Source organism: Hibiscus syriacus, unplaced genomic scaffold (genome assembly GCF_006381635.1).
Source record: "Hibiscus syriacus cultivar Baekdansim isolate YM2019G1 unplaced genomic scaffold, ASM638163v2 tig00111392_pilon, whole genome shotgun sequence".
NCBI lineage: Eukaryota > Viridiplantae > Streptophyta > Magnoliopsida > Malvales > Malvaceae > Hibiscus > Hibiscus syriacus.
The window spans coordinates 4,282,346-4,306,854 of NW_024063078.1; the positions used below are offsets into that span (position 1 = coordinate 4,282,346).

The window sequence follows — 24,509 nt, forward strand, 5'->3', positions numbered from 1 at the left end:
ATTTAATAACTTTTAATAATATAATAACACATTTAATATATACTATTTATACAATATATAACTTAATTTTAATTTTAAATAAACTAAAATATTTAACTCTTCACATTTATAAATTTTATCATTTTAATTTAACAACCATACATAAAAAAATTAGGGTAAACTACGTATTCAGTCACCTAATTATTTTTTTCAAAATCATATCTACGTTAAGTTTTGGTTTTATTTTGGTCACTCACCATTAAAAAATTAACATAACTGCTAACATAACTTTTTTTTTTCTTAAATGGTGATGTTTCATTACTATCATCATTATTTTTTTAACGGCTAGTGACCAATGAAATCAAAATGTAATGTTAGACATGATTTTTAAAAAATAATTATTGAATGATCAAAACAGAACTGCACTAATAACTGGATGACTAAATACGTAGTTTACTCAAAAAAAAATTGGGCCATGAGCAGACCCATTTCTTTGACGTCAAAGAAAAAATTATTATTTGAAAAGAAAAGGGAAAAATATCTGCTTCGCTACGGTCACCACCACAAAACTAACCGCCGAAGAACCGATAAAAGGCCACTCTCTTTCGTCTCCCTAACGACGCAGAAATTAAGAATAAGAAATGCTTTTGCTGCCGACACCGCTCCCCGCGCGTTTCCCTTCTATTCAATTATCTTCACCAAACACGCGCCTCCACCTCAGCCTCCAAACATCCCAATGCTCAGCCTCCGCCGCCGAAACCTCCGTCAGTCTCTCAGTCGATAAAGAGAGAGGTAGAGACATGTATGGAGATGAAAATGATGACCAGAATGATGTTCTTTCTCTTCACAGGCGCCGTTACGACTTCACTCCGTTACTCAACTACCTCTCGCGCTCCAAGTCGGCGTCTGACTCGGACTCCGACTCAGTCTCCCCCACTTCACTCGACCCTATCGAATTCCAGTTGGCCGAGTCATACCGCGCAGTTCCTGCTCCGCTCTGGCACTCTCTATTGAAATCTCTATGCGACTCTTCGTCATCTTCCTCTTCTTCATCTTCTATCAACTTAGCTTACGCTGTCGTTTCGTGGCTTCAAAGACACAACCTTTGTTTTTCTTACGAACTTCTTTACTCAATTCTAATCCACGCGCTTGGCCGCTCCGAGAAGCTATACGAAGCGTTTTTACTCTCTCAGAGGCAGACCCTTACTCCCTTAACGTATAATGCTTTAATCAACGCGTGCGCCCGCAACAACGATCTGGAGAAGGCTCTTAATCTCATGTCGAGAATGCGTCAAAATGGTTATCAATCTGATTTCGTGAATTACAGTTTGATCATTCAATCGCTTACTAGGAACAACAAGATTGATTCATCTCTTCTACAGAAGCTTTATGGGGAAATTGAGTGTGATAGAATTGAGGTAGATGGGCAACTTTTGAATGATATAATCGTCGGTTTCGCTAAAGCGAATGATCCAAGCCGTGCTCTAAAGTTTTTAGCTACGGCGCAAGCAATTGGTCTGAGCCCGAAAACGGCTACGCTAGTGGCGGTCATTTATTCCTTAAGCTGTTGTGGGAGGATTGCAGAGGCTGAAGCTGTTTTGAGGAAATGAAAGGAAGTGGATTGAAGCCTAGAACCAGAGCTTATAATGCGCTTCTTAAAGGGTATGTGAAAGCGGGTTCTCTGAAAGATGCTGAGTTAGTTGTCTCCGAGATGGAGAGAAGTGGGTTTCACCTGATGAGCATACATATAGTCTTCTAATTGATGCTTATTCGAATGCCGATAGATGGGAGAGTGCAAGAATTGTATTGAAAGAGATGCAAGCCAATAATGTGAAGCCGAATTCTTTTGTTTATAGTAGGATTTTAGCTAGTTATCGAAACAAAGGAGAATGGCAAAGATCGTTCCAGGTTTTGAGGGAAATGAAGAGTAATGGGATACAACCTGATAGACATTTTTATAATGTCATGATTGATACTTTTGGGAAGTATAACTGTCTTGATCATGCCATGGCCACATTTGATCGGATGCTATCAGAGGGGATCGAGCCAGATACTGTTACTTGGAATACGCTAATAGATTGCCACTGTAAAGCAGGGTGGCATGACAGAGCGGATCAATTGTTTGAGGAAATGAAAGAAAAAGAGTATTCACCATGTACTACAACTTATAATATTATGATAAATTCATTAGGAGAGCAGGAAAGGTGGGACGATGTGAAGAGCTTGTTGGGGAAGATGCAGGCCGAAGGCTTGTTGCTAATATTGTAACATATACCACACTTGTAGATATTTATGGAAAGTCTGGGAGGTTTAGTGATGCCATAGAGTGCTTGGAGCACATGAAATCTGCTGGACTAAAACCTTCCTCAACCATGTATAATGCCTTAATAAATGCATATGCACAAAGGGTAAGTTATACTATCATTGTTTCAATTCTCTTTCTCTCCAGTTAGGCTGGAATTTCGTGCTTAACCTGACTCATGAATTGCTACGATATGTATTCTTTAATCAATTCGTTGGCTGTAGAGTTGGTTGCAGCTGCCTTAATTGTAAATTCATGTTGGTATATATTCTCCACCAGTGGGAGGCAGAGTTATGTGCTTCTCATAGTGCCATTATGAGTTAGTGAGTTCATAGTATATAGATGAGTTGAGAGTTCAGATCATCTTCAATACGTTCTATATCATGATAATTCTTGTGCATGATTCCTGGTTAGTAGGAACTGGTTGGGAAAGGTGCCAGGTATAATTTTGGCAAGTGAGTCAAAATGCTTAGTCAGGGTTATCTGAGTCTATGTAGTCTCAATAACATATACCAGTCTAATGATCTGCTTGTCACAAAGGCTGCATTTTCCATTGCTCTGTCAGTTCATTATTCTACTTAAAAGGTTTGAGGTTTAGCTATATCATATGATCATCCAGCTCAGTTGGTAGAGCACAAGGTTCTTAACCTTGAGGTCGTGGGATCGAGTCCCACGAAGGGCATTTCATAATTCGGAGGTCTCTTACGGAAGCTGCTCTCAACCTGGTGTTGGGGGTAGCCTACTATTTTACCTCCCTCTTACCCCATACATATGGGAAAGAGGGACAATCATTTTGTAGCATACCTTTATTATCTTCTGTTTGCTTTTAAACAGGGTTTATCTGAGCAAGCAATGAATGCATTGAGGGTTATGGGAGCAGATGGCTTGAAACCTAATCTCTTGGCTCTCAATTCACTAATAAATGCTTTTGGTGAGGATAGAAGGGATGCCGAGGCATTTGCTGTATTGCATATATGAAGGAAAATGTGAGTACCCTGTTCCCTCCTTTTGCCTGGTTTAAAATTATCAGTGCTATTCTTTTGAGTGATACTTATGACACTGTTATCTGGTTCGATTCATGTACAGGGAGTAAAACCGGATGTAGTCACATATACCACGCTTATGAAAGCTCTTATCCGTGTTGACAAGTTCCATAAGGTATTTATTAACATGTCCTTTCTTCTATGAGAATGAGATATTAGCCCGCTGCTTTCCTGTATCATAAATAATATTTTTGTCTTTGCATACATAGGCATTTGGATCAGTTGCCTATTGTCTTTGCTTTTTGCTGTTTTTGTGTTCTTGCTATTTATATGTTGGATAATGGTTGTAAGTAACCCTCAAAAGAAAACAACTATAAACCTGCATCTTACTGACATCTGACTATCTCCCACACCTTCTGTGTCTGTTCTTTTGCATATAGCACATTGATTCAAGTTTTTCTATTTGTCATTTTCACTAAATCACTGAAAGATCGAATAAATTTGTGGTATTGATCTAATCAACGCTGCTTCTATCTTAGTTGTTGTGGATGTAATGCATTACACCATGTCATCTGTTCATAATTAACATTCGTGTTTTGTTATTGATACCCTGTGTGGTTTGAATTCAGGTCCCGTCGGTCTTTGAAGAGATGATTTTGTCTGGTTGCACCCCTGATAGGAAAGCTAGGGCAATGTTGCGGTCTGCTCTGAGATACATGAAGCAAGCAGTGAAGTCGTAGTTAACAATCCATAATCCGTATGACTAAAGCAATTTATGACAAATTGTTGTTTGACTTGTCAATTTGAGGTTAGTATTCATTATCTTTTGATGTACAGACGTTTTGTATAATGCCATAATGAAAGCGAGCGAGCAAGTTTTCCTCGCGGTTTCGGCTCACAAGTTCCTCAGTTAAAAGAACTTTCAAAGATTTTTTTTTTCTGTATTGGTGAATGGACACTTTTAACCTACCTGGGAATCTTCTGCTGCATCCAGTAAACTTTTTCCCCCTTCATAAACTTTTTGCAGGAACAATCTATTCATGTTGCCATGCAGGGTCATCCTTGTGTGAATCGTCGGAGAGATCGAACTATACGAGCCGTGTTCCAAAGCTTGGAATGAGGAATATTAGCCATACGTTAGGACTATTAGCCATATAACATGAAGAAATCCGCCCTTCTCATCTTTGCATTTGGGTCAGACACCATTTCGAAATAGGAACATTGTATCTTGTGTATCATACATCATAACAAGAAACATTCTATAGAAAACAATATTCAAAATGTACTTTAACCTGTGTTCTCCAAATTTCGTTTTATAGAAGAAATAATATTTGTTGACATGCCTGCAAACACTGGAACAAACGTGAATCATAAAATAAACATTGAAATATCAAAAAAAAATAAAGAGTAATGTAGTCAATAGCTTCAGCTTGTGGCTTAATTTGCTAACAAGAATTAGCTTTGATACACCGGAAATGGTAAAAGTAATATCTACAGTATCTAAGAAGAATGTAATCGACATACAAAAAAGGAGGCATCTAATTAACGTGTACAAAATCACAACATTCTTGTGCCGTTGTTCTGAGTTCGTATCTGACGTAAAAATTCACAGAGGAATGGCCGAAACGATTTGTCTGCCGGTTTTTGAAATTCGAGAACAGAACATGAACAATAACAATACCGATGACAGCAAGAAAAGTCTGAAATACGTTCTTATTTCCTGCATTCCGACCTCGAGAACCTCCATCTTCTTCCCATATCTGTTTCTCCTTCCCATTAAGCATCGAAGTAGTCGTCAATGGACACCCATTTATCCACCTTATGTGCCTTGGACTGGACATCAATCTGACGTGGTTCCAGCTTAAATATTGTGAAAAAAGCAGCAGCCCAATCATTGAGAACTCTCTGAAAACCCAGAAAATCTTTGTTTAGTTGTTACCGATACACCAACTAGTAAAAGGGGCAAATTAACATACCTTGAAGGTGGTATGGTCAACAGGATTGAACATTTTAAAGCAGTCTTTTGTTGTGGCCGTACTATCTCCATAGATCTGACACCCAACATGCAAGTATGGCTATTAATGATATAAATTCGCTTTATTTTCTATTTTTTATTTGTGGAAAGAGAGTTTTCAATTCAAATACCTCAAAGGTGAATGGCATGGGGACTCTTACAACATCATACATGTAATCTGTTGCTGTCCCATGTGCCAGATACCTGAAATCAGTAACATTCATATCTTAGTGGAACGAAATTGCATGAAAAACAAGAAAAATATAAAGACGACTTTTTTTTTCAACTTTTAACAATGTTTTTGAAACTAGATAAGACATTGGACCAGTGGTCGCTTTGTGGTACTACCGGTATGACGGGTTCAACCGGCTGGTCCAATAGGACATTTTGCTATTAAGTGCATGATTTTGATGAGAAAAACAGAAAGGTTTCCATTAAAACCCCTGTTCGAAAGACTTCTAATTTGATGATTTTGCTTGCATATATATCAGCAACTCATTGAACTATAGTGTTCTAGTACAAAAACGTATTTTAGGATTGATTCATTGTCATGAACTATTTACACTACTAGTAAAATGATTAATTGCCAATGCCAAAAGCTTTATTGAAGACTGATCCTATCACTCAAATTATTGGAGTATTACAAGTAAATAGTATATGAATATTATAACTAGCATGACTTATTATCATTGCTTCAAGTATAGGAATACAAACCCGACAGAACCTCCACCAGAACCAATCATGCAACGGTTGTGGCAATGAACATTATTCAGCTCTTCAAGCAACAATCTCATTTGCTGAGAAGGCAATCCATCCGGGGTTCTGTTTTTGTGGTCATATGGCATAAATAGTGCCTACATGAATTAAATCAAAAACGTGTCATTTAGGCAACAAATCTGACCTATTTCCAAGGGAAAAGGCAAATACAAAAAGCATAAAGCAACGTTTTACAGGATTACACATCCAAAGTTTTCTCTTGATTATGGATTAATATCACTTTATATATAAGATTTTATATTTTTTGTCATGTGTGGATGCATACTGAACCGGCAGGATTGATTCCTCTTCACAATAGGTAAAAGAAAAATTCCTATTAGTGAATCTAAATATCTCCTAGAGGTTCAATGTCCAAAAAAGGTACTTTATGCTGCAATCATAGAAAATAATAGCTTAAGGGTTGCACAATAGTTAAAGGAAAATCAGTACTTAAAGTAAAAAGGAAGAATTGTTAACATGCAATTCATGATCACTCACCTCCATTCCAGAGTGTACATTAATCCATATGTGAGGATCGAATGATACGGCAAGCTTCCGCATGATTTGGGTCTCAGGCTCACTAAAAGGAGCAATTCCAGGATTCTCTTCATATGGATCATAATCCTATATCGAACAAAATATTTGAATGAAAAATAGCATAATCTTAATGGAGATACAAATTAACATGAAACTGTAGTAAGAACTACATCAAAGAGGATTTGCATGAAGGAAAGGGAGAAATGATGAACCTTCTCCTTCTTTCCCCAATCTACACTCCAATTCCTATTAAGATCACTCCTCTCCCTGCCAAAGAAACCCAATTTAAACATTTCAACTTCTTATCACAAGATCATAGATATTTATAACATTAAGATAAAATTGAATTACCATTTCTCCTTTCACAAAGATTTCCTGCTTCAACAAGCTTCCGACCGTTTAGATTCTCCATTGGCACTACCTGCCATATTATTGAAGGTTAGCACTCAAGTTGTAAATGGTCTGTATATTGTATCTCTCAAGCAATCTAGCATCACATGCTAGTATTCAGTAAAAAAAATCTTATTCATACTTCCTCCTGCAGCGAGGTCATAGTTGAAGTTTGAGTAAACTAAATTTTCATAAACAAGTCACTTCACTATACAAAGGCCCAACAAAAGCCAGGGATGTTCTTGCAAGTAAAAAAAGTTACCTTTACGACAACATTCTCGAGGGTACTATTTAAGGAAGCTCGATCCATTTTCGGTAGAAACTGTTCTTCACTTAAGATGGACAAGATCCGCAATGCCAGTTCAGATGTAATAAGCTCCCGTCCATGCTGCCCAAAACTCTGGAAGACAATGAATAATCTGTCAAGAAAACCAGCAAGTACTAATCTGAGATCATATATTAACTACGTAACAGATAAGAAAAGGTTAGCAGATACATTGATTGTGTGGAAATTTAAGCAGTGGGTTCAATCAATTACCATCTTTAATAACTACAAGGCAAACCATCAATTGTTCTTGCCATACTATTTACCAAATATGATTATGCAGGAACTTACAAGAAGGATCCGGAACTTGGATTTGTCATCGCTGTCTTTCCTACTGTGGCAATAAGTAACAACAGTTATCTCTGACTTGTACCCTTTGTTTCCAGCTCTAATTGTTTCTACCTGTTTATGGTATGAATAATATAAAACCAAATTCTCATACGAAAATTGTTTCCAAATATAAGATGTAGTTCACCTACAGTGAGTTTGTCAGGGTGTCGATGAACCAACGACTTTATTTGTTCAATCAAAGCATCACTGCAAAAATAATATAAAGTAAATTAAAACATGATAAAAAAAACTCTGAACTCCAAAGTTCAGCGGTACTTTTAAAACAAGGATTGAAAGGAATAATTGGACATTCTGAATTAGATTCTTCCAACCATTTCAACAGTCTTGACTAGATTAGTTCATTTTGTTCTTCCAGTCTACACTTGGACTGTTACTCCTTTTGTTCTCATGTCTAGATCTAAAAAACACTCAACTTAAAAAAGTATGGCAGAAGGGCCAAAATTGACATTCAATTATTGCAGATTCCACCATGCCAAATTAATCTCAAAACAGCGAGTATAGCATGTAATTCCCTAAAATTGATCTGGAGGTTTAAGGCTTGGAATCTCTGCTTGAAAGAAAGATCACACATCAAATTTGACAACAGCAGGCTAAGGAAGTATCGAGAACACATCTTCTTATAGAAATCTCCCTACTTGGAGCATCGATAACAAATTTACATAGAGATCACTCTACTCGAATCTACTAAGATTTCTCACTGTAAGCTGTATTTCAAGCTTATCTATTTCACGAACGAATTTGCAGCAAACCTACTATATTAATTCTTTCTTGGATTCAAAAGATTCGTTCATCCGCCAAAATGTGATAGAAAAATTTAAAAAGTCGAACTCTATCCTACTCAATTTGACGATGCTGTATTTTTCAAATTAAATCGAACGCCATTAAGAGATAGAAATCTTTTTAATCACATTGAAGAAAAAAAGAATTAAAAGTAATAGCAATGAAGAAAAAAGAGAAAAACATACCTGGAATGGTAAAGATCCCGGTTGATAGGAATAAAAGAAGGTTGAGCGAGATCAGCATCTGTGCTAGCGATTGCAATAGAGGGAATTGGCAATGAAAAAGAAACGGAGAGGAGATAATAGACGATAAGAAATGAACCACCCATCGCAGATAAAATCAGAAGAATAACGCTGACTCTGCGATTGCTGCGATGGACGGGCGGGCTTCTCTGTTAATTTCCATTTAGTTTTTCTGGGAATATATAGTACAGTATATACTTTCACTAGATGACTGGAATTTGCAGTTTTTTTTAACAGATTAATTATTGTTTTTATAGGTTAAAAAGATAATGACATTCTTTTTATAATTTTTAATACAATAATTAAACTATTCGATCCTCAATCGATGGTGTATTCAATTATCTTACATTTTAAAGTATAATTTGGGGTGATTATAAATATAATATATGTTAAAAACATTTACATTTTATAAATATAGTTACTCAAAATCCAGTGACATAACAAAATTATATTTTCTTTTATTATAAAAATTACTTAATTTGATTGAATCTTAACCTTGAATGAAAAAAAATAATGGATCATTATATAAATGTTTTTGAATGGTGAACCATTATATATTAAGTGTATTCACAAACAACATTTAAGATATTACAATAATAATATCAATTGAATAAAAATTCAATCAAAATCAAGTTAAATTTAAGATATAATAATAATTTCAGATTGAATTTCAGATTAGATGAAATGTCTCAAAATCGAATCAAGTAGAATTCAGAAGAAAGAGCTATACTTCTTGAATTAGATCGAATGAGTAAAAAATTTGATCCAACTTGATCTTTTATCATCTCAAATCCTACATATTTGGACGATGATGATCAATATAAGTACATATGAACGAAAAAGTAACTACTGAATCTTACCCTTGGATGAAAAAATAATGAAATTTTTTTACCTATTATATAAATGTATTCTGTAATCTCTTGTAACATTTTAACAACTTTCTCTATGACATCGCACTTTGAACCATTCAGAACTAAATGTCAACTGTGGTTAAATAACACACTTCAAATGTTAAGACGATGCGTCTTCTTCATTGTTAACCAACAATCCAGTACCAGAATACTTGATAGAGTTCTACCTAAATAAAGGAAAGACATTGCCATCAAAAGTCGGGGTTTGCAAAGAAACTTCCAAGAACAAGCTGTAAGAATTGTTTGCTGCAGAGTCTCCACCTTCAGTCGTCGGCTACTTCTCGCTTTAAACAGATAAAGATGATTTTCGTGCCGGTTATTATATGTACTGAGGTCCTACGTAGTGATCATAAGATATATAAGGCCTTTTAGGTACTCAACGATTTCAGATCCACCGAGTTTTGAACTTCCAAATACTCTGTCAACAAAAGTTATCGGAACCTGTAGACAGTATAAAACAAATCAATGAGATTGAGAAGGCGGCTTAAAGATGAAACAGGGGACGGGACGAAAACCAAATAGAGTATAAAGCATATGAGCAAACTCCAATGCAGATAGTTTCTGTACTATCTGGTAATTGCAGGGCAGGACATTCAAATGTAGGAGTTGATGGTAGTTTCAATTGTGAATTCCAGTCGAAAGATAAATAGGAAAAGGGTATTTGATGCACTAACGGTGTATAATACCATCAAGTTCACTGACAGTCGGTGCAAGAAGAAAGTTCTCTCAGGTTCGAATATCTGTTAACTTTGTTCATAAGAGTACAACTAATGAAATGAAGTTTACCTCTTCGATGTGATAGCCTTTTCTTGAAGCCCTAACAATCATCTCCATTTGAAATACGTATCCCTTGCTAACACAGGAGGAAATGACATCTTCGAGCACTGATTTCTTATAAAGCCTTTTGAAGAGGAAACAAAAGAAATGTTAGGTCTAAATATTGAAGCTATAACAGCATGAAATAGCCCATTTTCTGTTGACTAGTTCTCACACCTGAAGGATCCAGTTAAGTCCGAAACACCAGGCCACAAAAGAGTCTGTGCAAGAACATTGGCTCCCCTACTTGTTAGCTTGCGCATCAGATTCCATCCATGCACACCACCGCCTGTGACATATCGTGTTCCAGTAACTATACTGGCACCAGTTTCCAGCTGTTTCCTGAAAGATGTCATGGACCAGCACGTTAGAAGGATTTGAGCAAATCGGGCATAATTATAACCCAAAATGGATCAACCAAAGGATTTCTTACTTGATGAAGCTTGGCAAGTATTTCGGCTGCAAAACGAGATTGAAGAAATAGATCAGCATGTGTGGTGGTAAATAGGCACTGAAGTGTTGTAAATGGATTTAACTGGTATAAGAGGCATATAAAACACAACATTGCACTTACATGATGTGATAGATCGGCATCCATGATTACAACAAAGTTCCCAGATACATGCTTCAAACCATGTATATAAGCCGTTCCTGAAACCAATAACAATTCAAAGGCCAGCAGCAGATTACTCCTGAAAGGGAATGATTTTCACTTACCCAATCCAAGCTTCTTAGCTCTCGGTCTCAATAACTGCATGATTAAGGGGAAAGAAGTAGATGTAAGCATACGAATCAATTAGCAAAACCGACTGTAAACTGAATCAAATTTCGAAGGTATATTAGCATGGAACTTACAATACGATCTTCCCCATACAGTCTCTGTAGATGTTTCACAACTTCTTGTGTACCATCAGGGCTCCCATCATCCACAACAATTATTTCAAAATCAACATCCCTGCTCCAGGCATGATAAGTAACAACAGCTTATATCCGAAGATATCACGAATAGGAGGAAAGATTTTCTAAAATAGGTAAACCTATCTCTGTTAACTTATCTACTGAGTGTTATGTAGCAACATTGCTACTCATTTTGATGATTATAAATCAGAAAATGTTTTCCCTTCTGTGGTGTCAGCTCAATTTCAGTGAAAACTCAGTTTCCACAAACACAATTATTATGAAATTTTAACATATAGATAGGAATTTCAATTTACAAAGACAATAAGTGGATCATTGATTAAAGTCCTGCTTCACACAGCCAGTGGTAGAATTTTATGTTCACACTCTTTCCTTCCAACCAAACACCTAGTAAACGATTTTTCTACATCCATCATAGAATTCAAATCATTTCAAGAATAAGAAAACAATACGATATATAAAATTACATATATAATCAACAGAAAATTCAAAGACCGTGGAGAACCACAACATAAGCCCGATGAGAACAAGAAAATGGCGCGAATTTAAGAAAAGTAACCGGAACCCGATTGGTGCTCACTAAAAAGACTATGATGAAAGAGATCCATGTAAAAAGAGAGAGAAAAGGAGAGATTCCGGAGTTGTTAGGGCCATACCGGAGATGTTTGAAGATGAGATAGACGATGAGAGCAATGTTGAGGCGCTCGTTATAAGTTGGTACTATTATACTGTACTTGTTCTTTGCAGCATCCATTCTCTTCTCCTGTCCAAAACCTTAAGCTTTCTTAATTCTTGCTTTATCAGATACGGCAGCAGCAATCCTTGATCGAAATATTTCGTCTTCACCCTTTTCTTTCATTAAGAATTACCATTTTAATTTGAGTTTTCATTTTGAGTAAACTACCTGTATAGTCACAAAATTATAGGATCGTTCTATTTTAACCACTGAACTATGAATTTTGTCAATTAAATCATTAAGTCTTTAATGCTAAAATTCACCTTAATAAAATAATCACTTTAACTCTTATTTTTTTTAAAAAAATTGACCCAAATTTTTATTTTTTTAACTAAATGTCCCTTAGTTTAATGAAAATTGTTAGTGATGATTATATATTTTATCCTTTGGTGACTCTAGTTTTAAGCATGTTGAAATGATAAGTTTTATATGTCCAAAGTGATGATATGACATGTGTCATGCCATTATTTATGTATATGTAATATGTTTCATATCATTACTTATGTACACATGCACGACATCATCACTTATGAACACATAATACATATCATGTCATCACTTTGAACATATAAGATTTGTCATCACTTTGAACATATAAGACTTGTCATCACTTATGTACATGTGACATGTCACATCATCACTTTGGACACAAGACTTGTTAAATTAATAACAAACGCTGGTCATTAATCAATTAACGATTTCTATTCAACTATAAAAATTTTGTCTTAAAATGAAACGATGGGTTAAAATGCTCAAAAAATAAGATAAAAACTAAAGTGGCTATTAAGTTAAACATTAGGGATAATTTTCTACCATCATGTCATTATTAAAATGGTTTCATTAAAGTTATGAAACCATTAATTGTTAATTGAAATGTTAACATAGAAGTTAAGTAAATTTGTATAATTATATATTTGATGATCATTATTTATATATTCCATTAATCTGGTCTTACTTGACCTAATTGATAAAATTTATAGTTATATGGTTAAAATAAAGTCACCCCTATAGTTTACTGAGTATACAGGTAGTTTACCCTTTCATTTTCCAGCGATGCGTTACATCTATTAAATTGGGCTAACAGAGCAAGCAAAGCATTATAAACTCAATTGGGTAAAGGGCATAGTAAAAGACCCATCAAGCAGGGCAGAGTCAATTGGGTTAATAATAGACCGTCCAGTTTTGGGTCGAAATCTAAACCGAAGTGGGTGTAAAATGAGAAGTAATCAGTGAATAGCCAGCCGAGTATCATCGTTAGGGTTTTGCGATCTTGACAGAAGCAAAGCAGGCGAGCGAGAAACAATGAGTCGGAGCTTGGGCATACCGGTGAAGCTACTACATGAGGCGTCGGGCCACATTGTAACGGTGGAACTCAAGAGTGGAGAGCTTTACAGAGGAAGCATGGTCGAGTGCGAGGATAATTGGAATTGCCAGCTTGAGAATATCACCTTCACTGCTAAAGTACCTTACACTCTCCTTCCCCCGTTTTTTTAGTTGCTTCATAATGAATTTGATTCCTCTATGTTATTTCGATCTGATTAGTTCAAGGTTTATTGTTTTTGGTGTGTTAGTGATAAACCTTAAAATGCTAGTATAAACATTTTTTTTAGATGTAGGTATCGGAATCTGGACCCGGACTTAAGTTTATAAATATGTTAAATCCTATGAGAGAAAGGAACTGGTGAAGGAGTTTACTGCTTGAATTCAACGATATAACTAGCCAATCACTCACTTTGACTGTGATTATTGGTTGTTATGTTATTCCAGTTGGTTTGTTTATGTGTTGTTCTGTCCATTTCAATCAAATTAGAACTGAAATCATATCCTACAAATGTTAGGTAGTGCGCTGATTTAATGAAGTAACCCTGTTTCCGAGTTTCTTGCATTATGGTTCTTTACTATTTATTTGTTCCCGTTTTTATTTCCAAGAAAATTCATTGTGATTGAAGTGCATGTTTCTCTCATTTTCAGAAGTGCATAATCCTTCTCAAAATCCTGTCATACCCCTTGGCTCTAGCATGTTTTCGTCTTCCCTCTGGTTTACATAAATTTGAAACTGATTTTATGATGATTGCTTTGGCTTGGCTTCAGGATGGAAAGGTTTCGCAGCTTGAGCATGTTTTCATCCGAGGCAGTAAAGTCAGGTACTATGACCATTTCCCTTTCTCGTCCCCCTCACCTTGTACTGTTGTTTATGATGCGTTTAGACATCAGACAAACTTTGTTTGACTATTAATAGGAAATATACTGTAACAGGTTCATGGTCATACCAGATATGTTGAAGAATGCTCCTATGTTCAAACGTCTGGATGCTAAAATCAAGGTACATTTTACTTGCAAGTTTTCAGTTTTCTGACATTATACACTCAATGGACTATTTCTGACTTCGTTTTGTAACTTGATTAAGGGTAAGAGCTCATCTCTTGGAGTTGGCAGAGGTAGAGCTGTTGCAGTGCGAGCCAAAGTAAGTTTATTCTGTAATGTCCTTGTGTGTGTCTGTGCATCAGTTCTCGATCTTTAACTTCATTATTTCTTGTTCTGCAGGCTCAAGCTGCTGGCCGTGGCTCAAGAAGCATTCATTGTTGCAAGCTGCTTGGAAAATTCCTTTTTAGTGTAACCAAATTTGTACTCTTCATATTTGATGTGAAAAAAAGAAATTATATATAGGTTAAGTTACTCTGCCCGTATCCAAATGACTGCTCATTTGCAGTGTTCAAATGGAACAACTACCAATATTGTTTTCATTTCTAATTGCTTTTAGTTCACAAGGCTCGGGTACATTTCACAAGATGAAGCACATCTGTTTTCAGTTCTGATTTTAATTGCTTGCATAAAGAAAGGAATTCAAATAATATCAAATTAGTTCTTTTATTCATAGATACCTTGCTAGAACACTAATACAATTATTTCTCTCCGGGAAAGAGAAGGAAAATCACATAATCTCTGGGAAAGAGAAAAAGGAAAACTTCTGAGGACGAAAAAACCTAGCCAGAGTATCATGATCATAAACACAGGGGGGCCAACTTGTGTTGCTCGATTACACCTAATCCCCACCGGTTCCTACTTGGTGGCCGGGTTTGATCAATCAAGTCAATGCTTCTATGTTTGTGCTAGGATTTGGTCTCCAACAGAAAAGTTGCTGGCTCAGTTTTTGCAGCATAATCATACTTTGAGGTACAGTATTTGTGGTGTATGCCTGTAAGTTTCCCTGACCCTGCCTTCTGATGGAAAATTACCATCATTCTTGAGCAATCCCTACACCAAAAAACAAGAAATAACAAAAGTAAGTTTTTAGCTTGCAAGAACATAACTTTATGGCGTACTTATGAAGAAGAGCCAAAAAGACTTTACATTAGTTGCTCTACCGAGTAGTTAGTATACCACTCACTGGTCTTGCTCCAGTGCTTTAACCATCAATAGTACACTGAGCAGTGAAAATAGCAGCAGCGGCTAATAAAGAAGGTGGAAACTTGAGCATTTCATACTCAACTAGGCAAAGCTCGATCATGAAGAATGAAAGAAGCTCAAGCTGGTTCAAAAGTCACATTTAAAACCATCTAAGGTTAATGAATATTGTTGGATAACAAAAGCAAAATGACAATGTTTTGTGGTCACAAACCTTCCTGTTAGATTGAGCTGCTTTGAGAAATCTCCTCATAAACACATACGGCGTAGGAAAAGATAGATTGAATTGTAAAGTATTGATCATCAATCTCTCCTGCAAATCAAGAGGTGTGCATATGTATCATCCCCTATTACTTGTAGATTCAATGTATTTTAAAACACAAAATCGCAAACCATGTCGAGCACTTCTCTCCTGTCGTAAGCCTTGTCCGAAATCAGAATCAGATCCTCTACAACCGGAACAGAAACTTCTTCGTATTTGCAGGCAATAAGCACGGCTGTTATTCCGACCAGCTGAAGTTTCTTCCTCACTACTTGATGAGCTGATAAAAACCTATCGATTATATTGACTGTCAGATATAGGGTTTCTCCCATCAGCTCAAACTTGTAATGAACCTGTCAAATTCATGATGGAATTTGAATTACTACCTGGTTCATCTCATAACAGGGAGCGGTGTCAATTAATGCAACATTTCGCTTACCTCTATCAGCCAGTCAATGAGGATAGCTCTCATCCTTTCGTTAATGTCACATTGTTGTGACATATAGTTTGGAGGAACAAGACTAATACACTGCAAAAATTAATGGAAAAAGTTAAGAAAATCAACCACTTATTAACTACTCAATTTAAGTTGAAAAGGAGCATGAAATCACCTCTGCCTTCCTGTAGAATTTGTATAAATCATCAATGTACTCGACAACTGCAAGAGGGTTATTTTTATCACAGTTGTCAATGTCCAGAAAAGGCTCTTCATCAATATCTTCCATTTCAACCTCCTGCAAATGGAAGCAAAGCGTCAGTGCCTTTCAAAACAAACAAAACCATAATACAATATCGATCGATGAGTCAGTAAAGGGAGGTGTCCTGAACCATCCTGTCAATCTCCTCCGACATAGCTTCAGCTTGTTGCACAAACATCTGCACATCCAATTCCTTACTTGCCTTGGGGTCATCCGAATCTATGACAGTGCAATCATCAGGTTCATTTGGAACTGGCACTGGAAGGACTGATTCCTTGATTACCTGTAAGAGTAACTAATCATTATCATCAAAGTTTGAATGATACCTAAAAATTCTCGTTGTAAAATTGGTACCTGGGTTTTGATTTGCTGCTTGTTAGCTATCTCGCAGCAAACCTCCTGATAAAAAGAACCATAAGCAAAAAGGAAAAGAAGAATATGTTTTTCTGGAAACCAAAACAAAAATCACAAAACATTAAAGAAAATTTCACTGACCTAGTAATAGGTCTATGCACATGCGTGGATGGAATCTTATTAGAGATTTCATTCCTTCTGAAATAAAACACAAAAAGAAAATGGACAAAGAACAATAACACTATTCCTTGATTACAAATCTTCATTTTTTTTCTTGCTGCTGAGAAAAGCATATATCCAAAACTATATTAATTAATTAAAAAGAAGCAGTCTCATTTTTGGCCCCTTGAATACCAAGGGAAACCCCACTCATTTACATCATTTACTCGTATCTTATTTAGGAATTACAAACAAAGTCAACAATAGCAAACTGGAAGGAAAAAAGGGAATACTTTCTTTTCTGTTCTCGGCAACTAAACAGAGAGGATTTAAGAAATTACTCACTCAGATAAAGGTCTCTTTTTGACAGCGCATGGGAAAGGTGGACATCCAAGTACATCCCGATTAATTGTGCCCAATGCTCTTCGATTCTGCCCGGTCGCCGGCAAACCCCCTTTTATTTGAAATTAAAAAGAAAACACGTTTCTTTAAAAACTTGGAATTTCGAATAGTTATTTAAACATCAAAATGAATTATCAGAAAAAAAATGGGTTTCAGTCACCTTGAAGATGCGAGGTTCCGATAACTCCAGGATTGTTCTCGTCTGATCCAGCCATATATTCCGTATCTACATACAACAGATATATTGAATAAGAATCCCCTAATGAAGGTCATCAAAATCAAGACTCATCGACCAAAACTAAAACAAATCATTTTTTTAAATGATTAAAACTGAAAGAAATGTTAAAGACCCATTAAAGAAATAATCAAATCATCTTAGATAAGAAAACAGTCAAGAACCTGTCTCAAGAGAATTTTCCTCTTTGATCTTTGAACTCCAATAAAAAACCCCGTCTCCTTTGATGTTCACTTCACGGAAAAAAAGGGGAAATGAAATTAAGAAGAGAGATTACCCAAATTTGTCATTTGAAAATGGACAGCAATGGGGTGATCTCTCTCTCTCTCTCACTTTTCTATTTTCTTTCTCCCGTTCAGGTTTTTGTTTTTGGGGGTTTTTTTTCCTTTTCTTTTACACAAAAGGACCAAATTAAATAGAGGCAAACAGAACTTCTCTAATTTCAAATCTAACGGCTAGTTAATTGGGTGTAAAGTCACAACGCCTCCGATGCCATGTGTTTTCAAATTATAAGGGCTTTTTATTACTAGGATAAACTACATAAATGGTCATATACTTATACGGTGCTTTCATTTTTGACTACTTAACTTTTAATACGTGTAATATAATACTGAATTTTTAATTCACTTTTATTACAATCACTTCCACTAAGAAAATATGATGTAGCATGTTAAAATCTTCTTCTTAAAATTAAAGCTTTTTATATTTAAATTGATAGTCGTTGACTTTTTTTCGTATGTATTATAATTATTTGTTGTTCTTTCTATCCTTGTCGACACTAAATACAACACTCATCATACTAAAAAACATTACCATCCCAAAACATTTCTACCAATTACCTCTCCTTTAGAATTTCCCAAAATTCTCGATCAAGCACTAGTTCATCTCCTACTTGGAATCCTACGCTTTGCACTTCTTAATTCAGTTGAAGTTCAACCTGGTCTTATGAAAAACCAATTACAATAATGTTTCAAGACTCTATATGATTGAAACGCAAGACTCTGAGTACATTTCAAGGTGCCTTACCATACTGCTATCGATAAAAATATTAAACTTGTACCATTAGACATTCTTAGGATTTACAAGTTTGATGATTATGCCATTCATGCGAGCTCGTACAAATCTAGTTTTTGAGATTGAAAATCAGAAGGTTTTGATTGTTGGATGGAATAACTCTGATATGAAGGTTAACTTGAACCTTTATCGATACAATGCGATCTCTTAAACGATTGTTAAAAACATAATCAGTCATAATTCCTTTTTTGTTTAATTTTTTTTTCATTTTTATAACGGTATTATAAGATTGATGATGACTATCAATTTTTTTTAAAAATTGATTATTGTATTACAAGTTTTAAAAATATAACGAACAAATATGTAAACACCCAAAAACTTCAATGACCATTATAAAATTTACCTTTATTATTATTTCTATTTCTTCTGTCGTTATTGGGTTGGACCATGCTGAATTAAAGAGTATTAAGAAGTTTGGGATATGGAATATCATGACCCAAATACATAATCGGATATATTCACAAGTTTCAATCCAGTGAATACAAAGTAGTATCTTATCAAAGTCTCAAAACCTTTATATGCCTAAATATGAGGTGTTCAAACTCAAAGTTTTAAGGGATAACCATAAGCCTAAATCACTAAATAGTTTGGTTCATGCTTTAAAATCAGAGTTAATTGCATCAAATTTTTGTCTAGACTTTAAAATTATCACCAAATTTTAAATACATGTGCATAAGCTAAATAAATAATTTAAATTTTAACGAAAAATAATTAATAATATAAATTAGGCATTACAACAAAACTACCCAATGGTTGCACAAAGAATTATTTTGTGTTACTGAAATGATAACATTCATATCACCTAAAATGATGATATAATATATGTCACGTCATTTAAAATGATAACATTCATGTCACCAAAATGATGATGAGACATTTACCACATCAGTAAAATATGTGAAAATATTATGTCAGAAACATAGATTAACCGTTAGTTAATTAACAGTTTTCATCTAACAAATGTTTGTTTTAACTAAAAATTGAAATGTTAGAGAATAAAATTTTCCAAAAATTAAAAAAAAATGAGACAAAGTAATTATATGTACAAATATCTGTTGGTGGATATCTAGGAATATTTTTTATGATGTACACATATGTTAATAATAATTTTTTTTTTTTGAATTGAATGCACATAGATAAAATTATAGGATAGACACCACCAATAAAATGTGTGACTAATTGAAATAATTTCAAATTTTAAGGTAAACATATATATGATATGGAGAAACAGTGAACCAGCCCATGCAACTATTAGGCGAGTAATTTTGTCATTATTTATATTAATAATTTGAATTTCTAAAAGTAAATTATTGCCGTCCATTTAAGAGTAACAAACTTTGGTTCTATTATAAGGAATAAGCCGCGGAAAAAAAACTTATTAATTCTAACAGACAACACGAAAAGCCCGCAAAATCACGTCCCGATAAAACACTCCGGCATTCATGCAAATCTAGGGCTAGGGTTTCTTTGCATGTATCTATGATGATCCCCCTCTTTCATTCCCGGGTAATATTGTCTATGATTCATGTTTGACGTATTAAAAAAAGTGATTCATATGTTTGACGTATAGATAATCGGATTTATACCTTGAGTTAGTCTAGCGAAAATTTGAGCCGGAACTTGGCAAGTCAGCCACAGCACATTTTCAGTTGTCTAGATCTTGAGAAATGAGAATGCTATAGCAGGAAACAACTTCGGATGGTGATGGATGCTGGAGAAAGAGACGGAGATGGCGAAGATGGAGGATGGGAGAAGTTCGGCGATGATAACGGAATGAAATCGCCCGCCGGTATGGTTGATGAAATGGTGAATATGATCGAATACGTTGCTCGATTTGGGGATTATCGGAGAAGCCAAAAGAAAGAATGTTACAATATGGTTAGGCGGTTGAAGATTTTCTTGCCTTTCTTCGATGAGATTCGGCACCTCGGTTCCCCCATCAGCCCGAATGGTGTGGCTTCTTTGTCTAAGTTGAAGAAAGCGATTCGTTTGGCGGCGAAGCTGTTGAAAACTTGCAACGAGGGTAGCAAGATTTACCTGGTAAGAGGGATTTATCAATTTTTAGTTTTTCAATGTCAGTTTAGGGTAGATATTTGATACCCGACATGTTTTTGCATTTGATTAGGTTGATTATTTTTTTGAAAATTCGGATTTGGATCAAGTTGAGTTGACTTTTTAAAAATTTGATTTGAGGTAATATTATAATTATTCTTTGTATTTAGAGATATTCGTAAAAATATATCTTCAATTAGATCTTTATTTTATCTATTAATATTAAATTTATACATATATATTTGGATTGGGTCGTAGTAGATTTTAACCTCAAAAATAAGGTTGGATAAACTACTCCTAAACTCATATTAAATCAAGTGCGGGTGAAAGGATTTTGTTTTTAAATTAGGTTCAAATAGACAAAAAAATTCGATCCAACCATAACCATCGGTAAATATCATGGATTTGCAAAAGTTGTAATTGTTGCTTTAAATATATATTTTGTGTTTTGCCTTTGAAATTCAGGCATTCGAGAGTGAGGCCGTAATGATCAAATTCCACACTGTTTACGGGAAGTTGATCCAAGCTTTGGAAGATTTGCCTTATGATGAACTTCAGGTATCCGACGAAGTGAGGGAACAGGTAAGAAAATATTATCTTTCTTGCATGTCAATATACATATATCTATATATGCATATACACATATATACATATAATATGTTTTGTATTCAAGGCAGGTAAATTTGATTATTGGTAATATATCTATGATGTTATATAAATTGTATCTGGATTGTAATTCAGATTCAGCTGATGCTGACACAACTAACCCGAGCCAAAAAGAGAACAGATACACAAGATATAGAGCTTGCTGTAGATCTGATGGCGGTATCATCAAAACTGATGAAAGGAATGCTGATATAGCCATAGTAGAAAGGCTAGCCAAAAAGCTAGAGCTACATACCGTCGAGGACTTGAAGATAGAAACCATAGCTGTACAGAAGCTTGTTAAAGAAAGAGGCGGCATTTCAGAGTCTACACAGCAGCAAATTATACGACTTCTCAACAAATTCCAGCATTTTGTAGGCATGGAAATTACCAACGTTCTTGATGATCCTTCCACTCCTCAAATGCCGGGGAAATCCCAATCTTTGGTCATTCCTCATGAGTTCCTCTGTCCCATCACACTTGAAATAATGAGAGATCCCGTTATTGTTGCCAGTGGACAGGTAACGTTATATATCTATATATCTTCTCCTTTTTAAACTATGTATCGATTATTACCAAGAACAAAAGTGTTCGATGGAAAAAGTTGGATGTAGCTGTTGTTGCCGGTTCATTCCTTTTGTATTGGACAGAGTGTAACAGCGGTTGTTCGGTGGAGGGGAAGTAGAGAGAAGCGTTATATGATGACTTAGAAACTATTTTTGTTTATCGTTATCTTCATCCCGTCTACTCTCTACCTTTCCTCCACTGAACAAACGGTCGCGATTCTCCGCCCAAATCATATGAGGTAAACCTTTAACAACTTCCATAACCCAACTTTTCCTATCAACAAAAACCTTTGCATCTATGAAGAGCCGACCTAGCTTGGGTCATATTCGGTTCCTTTTAATACAGTATGAAATGCGTGTATATATATATATATATCATGATCCGTCAATCGGTAAGGTACTGCAACTTTTTTAGGCCATGTCAATGAGCACAAGCCAGTATTGTCAACTTTGGGTACCTTGTGCTCATGACACCGGTATGAAGCGACCCAAGGAAGCAGTAGTACCTTGTCAGTCCGGCAGATCGTGACAGTTTATCGTATAGTTACCACCTATCATACGGCTTTCTAACTTCACTTCTTTTTCTGGTCGTTTCGCTCTGTCGATCGATGGTAGTATAAGAGATCTTTACCCCCCCCCCCCGAAGTTATTTACATAAAGGTTCCTGCTTCCTACCCATAGTTAGATGTATCTCCCCGGGTCATACTTGAGTATCACATCGTAGACCCCCACCCCAACTCTATCTTCCTTATCAGTGAACCGGAACATAGTGCATAGGTACTCTTCAATGCAGCGGGGACGAGACGACGTGAGATGACCATGTTATGATATGGGAAACTTGTTGATTTTATATGTTTCTTGTATTTTTTTCCATGAAATTCAGACATTTGAAAGGGAGAGCATCCAGAAGTGGTTTGATTCTAACCATCGAACTTGTCCGAAGACCAGGCAGACTCTAGCTCACTTGTCAGTGGCACCAAATTATGCCCTCAAGAACCTGATCGCACAATGGTGTGAGAAGAACATGATTCATCTCCCCAAGAAAGAGGATCAACCATCTTCCAAGAGATTCTTGGTTGATCACAAAGACGAAATGGCATGTCTGGTTAAAGAACTATCTTCCAGTCAATTAGAAGTTCAGAGAAGGGCCGTTAAGAATATCCGTATGCTTTCCAAGGAGAATCCAGAGGCCAGAGTTTTGATTGCCAAAAGTGGAGCAATCCCACAATTAGTGCATCTGTTGTCCTATCCAGATTCTAAAATCCAAGAGCATGCGGTTACAGCTTTACTGAATTTATCCATTGACGAGTCTAACAAGAGGCTCATAACCGATGAGCGTGCCATATCCCCGATAATAGAAGTCTTGCAAAAGGGAAGTATGGAGACGAGAGAGAATTCGGCAGCGGCTTTATTTAGCTTGTCGATGCTCGACGAGAACAAAGTGACGATAGCTCTCGAAGATGGCATCCCCCCGCTTGTGGACTTGTTGCAGAACGGCACGGTTAGAGGTAAAAGGGATGCTGTCACTGCACTGTTCAGCCTATCTCAACCACTTAAATAAGGTTAGGGCCATTGAAGCAGGCATTGTCCACCATTACTGGAGTTACTCGAGGACAAGAACCAAGGCATGGTTGATGAGGCTCTCTCCATCTTATTACTTCTTGCAACTGTCCCGGAGGGGAGACTGAGATCGGACAGCTCTCGTTCATCGAAAACTCTTGTCGACTTCATCAAAAACGGAACCCCTAAGAACAAGGAGTGTGCAACTTCGGTTCTTCTCGAGTTGAGTTCGAATAATTCATCTCACATCCTTGCAGCCCTTCAGTTTGGGGTATATGAGCATTTAGTTAAGATCAAGCAGAGTGGAACAAATAGAGCTCAGAGGAAAGCAACTGCTCTTTTACAGCTTATGAGCAAGTGTGAACAAATTCCATAAATCTTACATATATAAATGCATATCCATATAAATAGATGGAAACCCCAAATCTAAATTAGTTGTTGATTATTCTTTTGCCTTCGTTTTTTGGGGGGTTAATCCTCTCCGTATAGATATGATGATGACCTGTTCACAGATATTAGAGTATGTATTCGACATTTAATTGTGGTCCATAACTTAGGAGAAGTATTTTGCTTGTATTGTATGATTACACGAGGAGCCATACTGGTTTTCCCTTAATATCTTAATTTTCCCTATAATTTCTAATTTGTGCAGAGTTGCAGATAAATATTATTAGTAAGTTTTTTATGGATATTCACTTGAAAAGGCAGTGCAATTGACTTCAGCAAGATGTGTGTTGGATTCAAAGTAAGGTTGAAGGTAAGATAAATTATAATAAAAAAGTGAAATTGAACTAAATTTATATAAAATGTAGTTTTATTATAATGTAATTATATTTATATGTATATTTAATAAGATGCAACAAAGGGAAAGAGGCCAAATATTTTGATGTTGATTAGAGACTTCAGTTGTATGCCATTTTTCAACAACTTCTTCAAATTTCTCTTCTAAGAAACAACAAGAAGAAAGTTAGAGATGGTTCACTAAAAGATTTTCAATAAATTTTTTTATTGAAAGAATTTCTAAAGAAACAAGATAAAAGAATCTTGTAAAAAAATT

General features: G+C 35.7%; 3 protein-coding genes and 3 pseudogenes across 4 annotated transcripts; 3 read left to right on the forward strand and 3 right to left on the reverse strand.

Annotated features, from left to right (window-relative positions):
- The first annotated feature begins 580 nt into the window (after positions 1-580).
- On the forward strand, positions 581-4,605 carry LOC120160742 (annotated as a pseudogene).
- Positions 2,175-14,722, forward strand: LOC120160746 (small nuclear ribonucleoprotein SmD3b-like). 2 transcript variants are annotated; one of them, XM_039171099.1, is made up of 6 exons: positions 2,175-2,183; positions 13,338-13,501; positions 14,132-14,184; positions 14,297-14,363; positions 14,448-14,504; positions 14,585-14,722. In XM_039171099.1, the coding sequence occupies exons 2-6, from the start codon at positions 13,343-13,345 to the stop codon at positions 14,705-14,707; spliced, it is 459 nt and encodes a 152-aa protein (XP_039027030.1). In that variant the 5' UTR covers positions 2,175-2,183; positions 13,338-13,342; the 3' UTR covers positions 14,708-14,722. The 2 variants fall into 2 exon arrangements, with proteins under 2 accessions (XP_039027030.1, XP_039027029.1); XM_039171098.1 differs by lacking the exon at positions 2,175-2,183 and having other exon boundaries at positions 13,281-13,501.
- Positions 4,715-8,782, reverse strand: LOC120160748. Its single transcript, XM_039171100.1, is given in 12 exon segments — positions 4,715-5,046; positions 5,049-5,169; positions 5,241-5,315; positions 5,410-5,482; positions 5,993-6,132; positions 6,533-6,658; positions 6,784-6,829; positions 6,913-6,992; positions 7,224-7,361; positions 7,578-7,688; positions 7,766-7,823; positions 8,603-8,782. Coding segments are annotated over 12 exon segments (1,287 nt in total). The 5' UTR covers positions 8,746-8,782; the 3' UTR covers positions 4,715-4,870.
- Positions 9,634-12,167, reverse strand: LOC120160743 (dolichol-phosphate mannosyltransferase subunit 1). Its single transcript, XM_039171093.1, has 8 exons — positions 11,961-12,167; positions 11,242-11,341; positions 11,104-11,137; positions 10,961-11,037; positions 10,820-10,845; positions 10,564-10,728; positions 10,357-10,471; positions 9,634-10,011 (listed from the first exon to the last, which is right to left on the reverse strand). The coding sequence occupies exons 1-8, from the start codon at positions 12,056-12,058 to the stop codon at positions 9,907-9,909; spliced, it is 720 nt and encodes a 239-aa protein (XP_039027024.1). The 5' UTR covers positions 12,059-12,167; the 3' UTR covers positions 9,634-9,906.
- A 205-nt stretch (positions 14,723-14,927) lies between the features above and the next one.
- Positions 14,928-17,978, reverse strand: LOC120160747 (annotated as a pseudogene).
- A 2,330-nt stretch (positions 17,979-20,308) lies between these two features.
- Positions 20,309-23,828, forward strand: LOC120160476 (annotated as a pseudogene).
- The last annotated feature ends 681 nt before the right edge of the window (positions 23,829-24,509 follow it).

Coding starts and splice junctions, on each gene's coding strand:
- LOC120160743 (XM_039171093.1), bottom strand. CDS start 12,058: ATGGATGCTGCAAAGAACAAGTACAGTATAATAGTACCAACTTATAAC. Junction 10,729..10,819: donor TACTTGCCAAGCTTCATCAA/GTAAGAAATCCT, acceptor GACATCTTTCAG/GAAACAGCTGGAAACTGGTG. Junction 10,012..10,356: donor AAGGCTATCACATCGAAGAG/GTAAACTTCATT, acceptor TACTGTCTACAG/GTTCCGATAACTTTTGTTGA.
- LOC120160746 (XM_039171099.1), top strand. CDS start 13,343: ATGAGTCGGAGCTTGGGCATACCGGTGAAGCTACTACATGAGGCGTCG. Junction 13,502..14,131: donor ATATCACCTTCACTGCTAAA/GTACCTTACACT, acceptor GCTTGGCTTCAG/GATGGAAAGGTTTCGCAGCT. Junction 14,505..14,584: donor CTGTTGCAGTGCGAGCCAAA/GTAAGTTTATTC, acceptor CTTGTTCTGCAG/GCTCAAGCTGCTGGCCGTGG.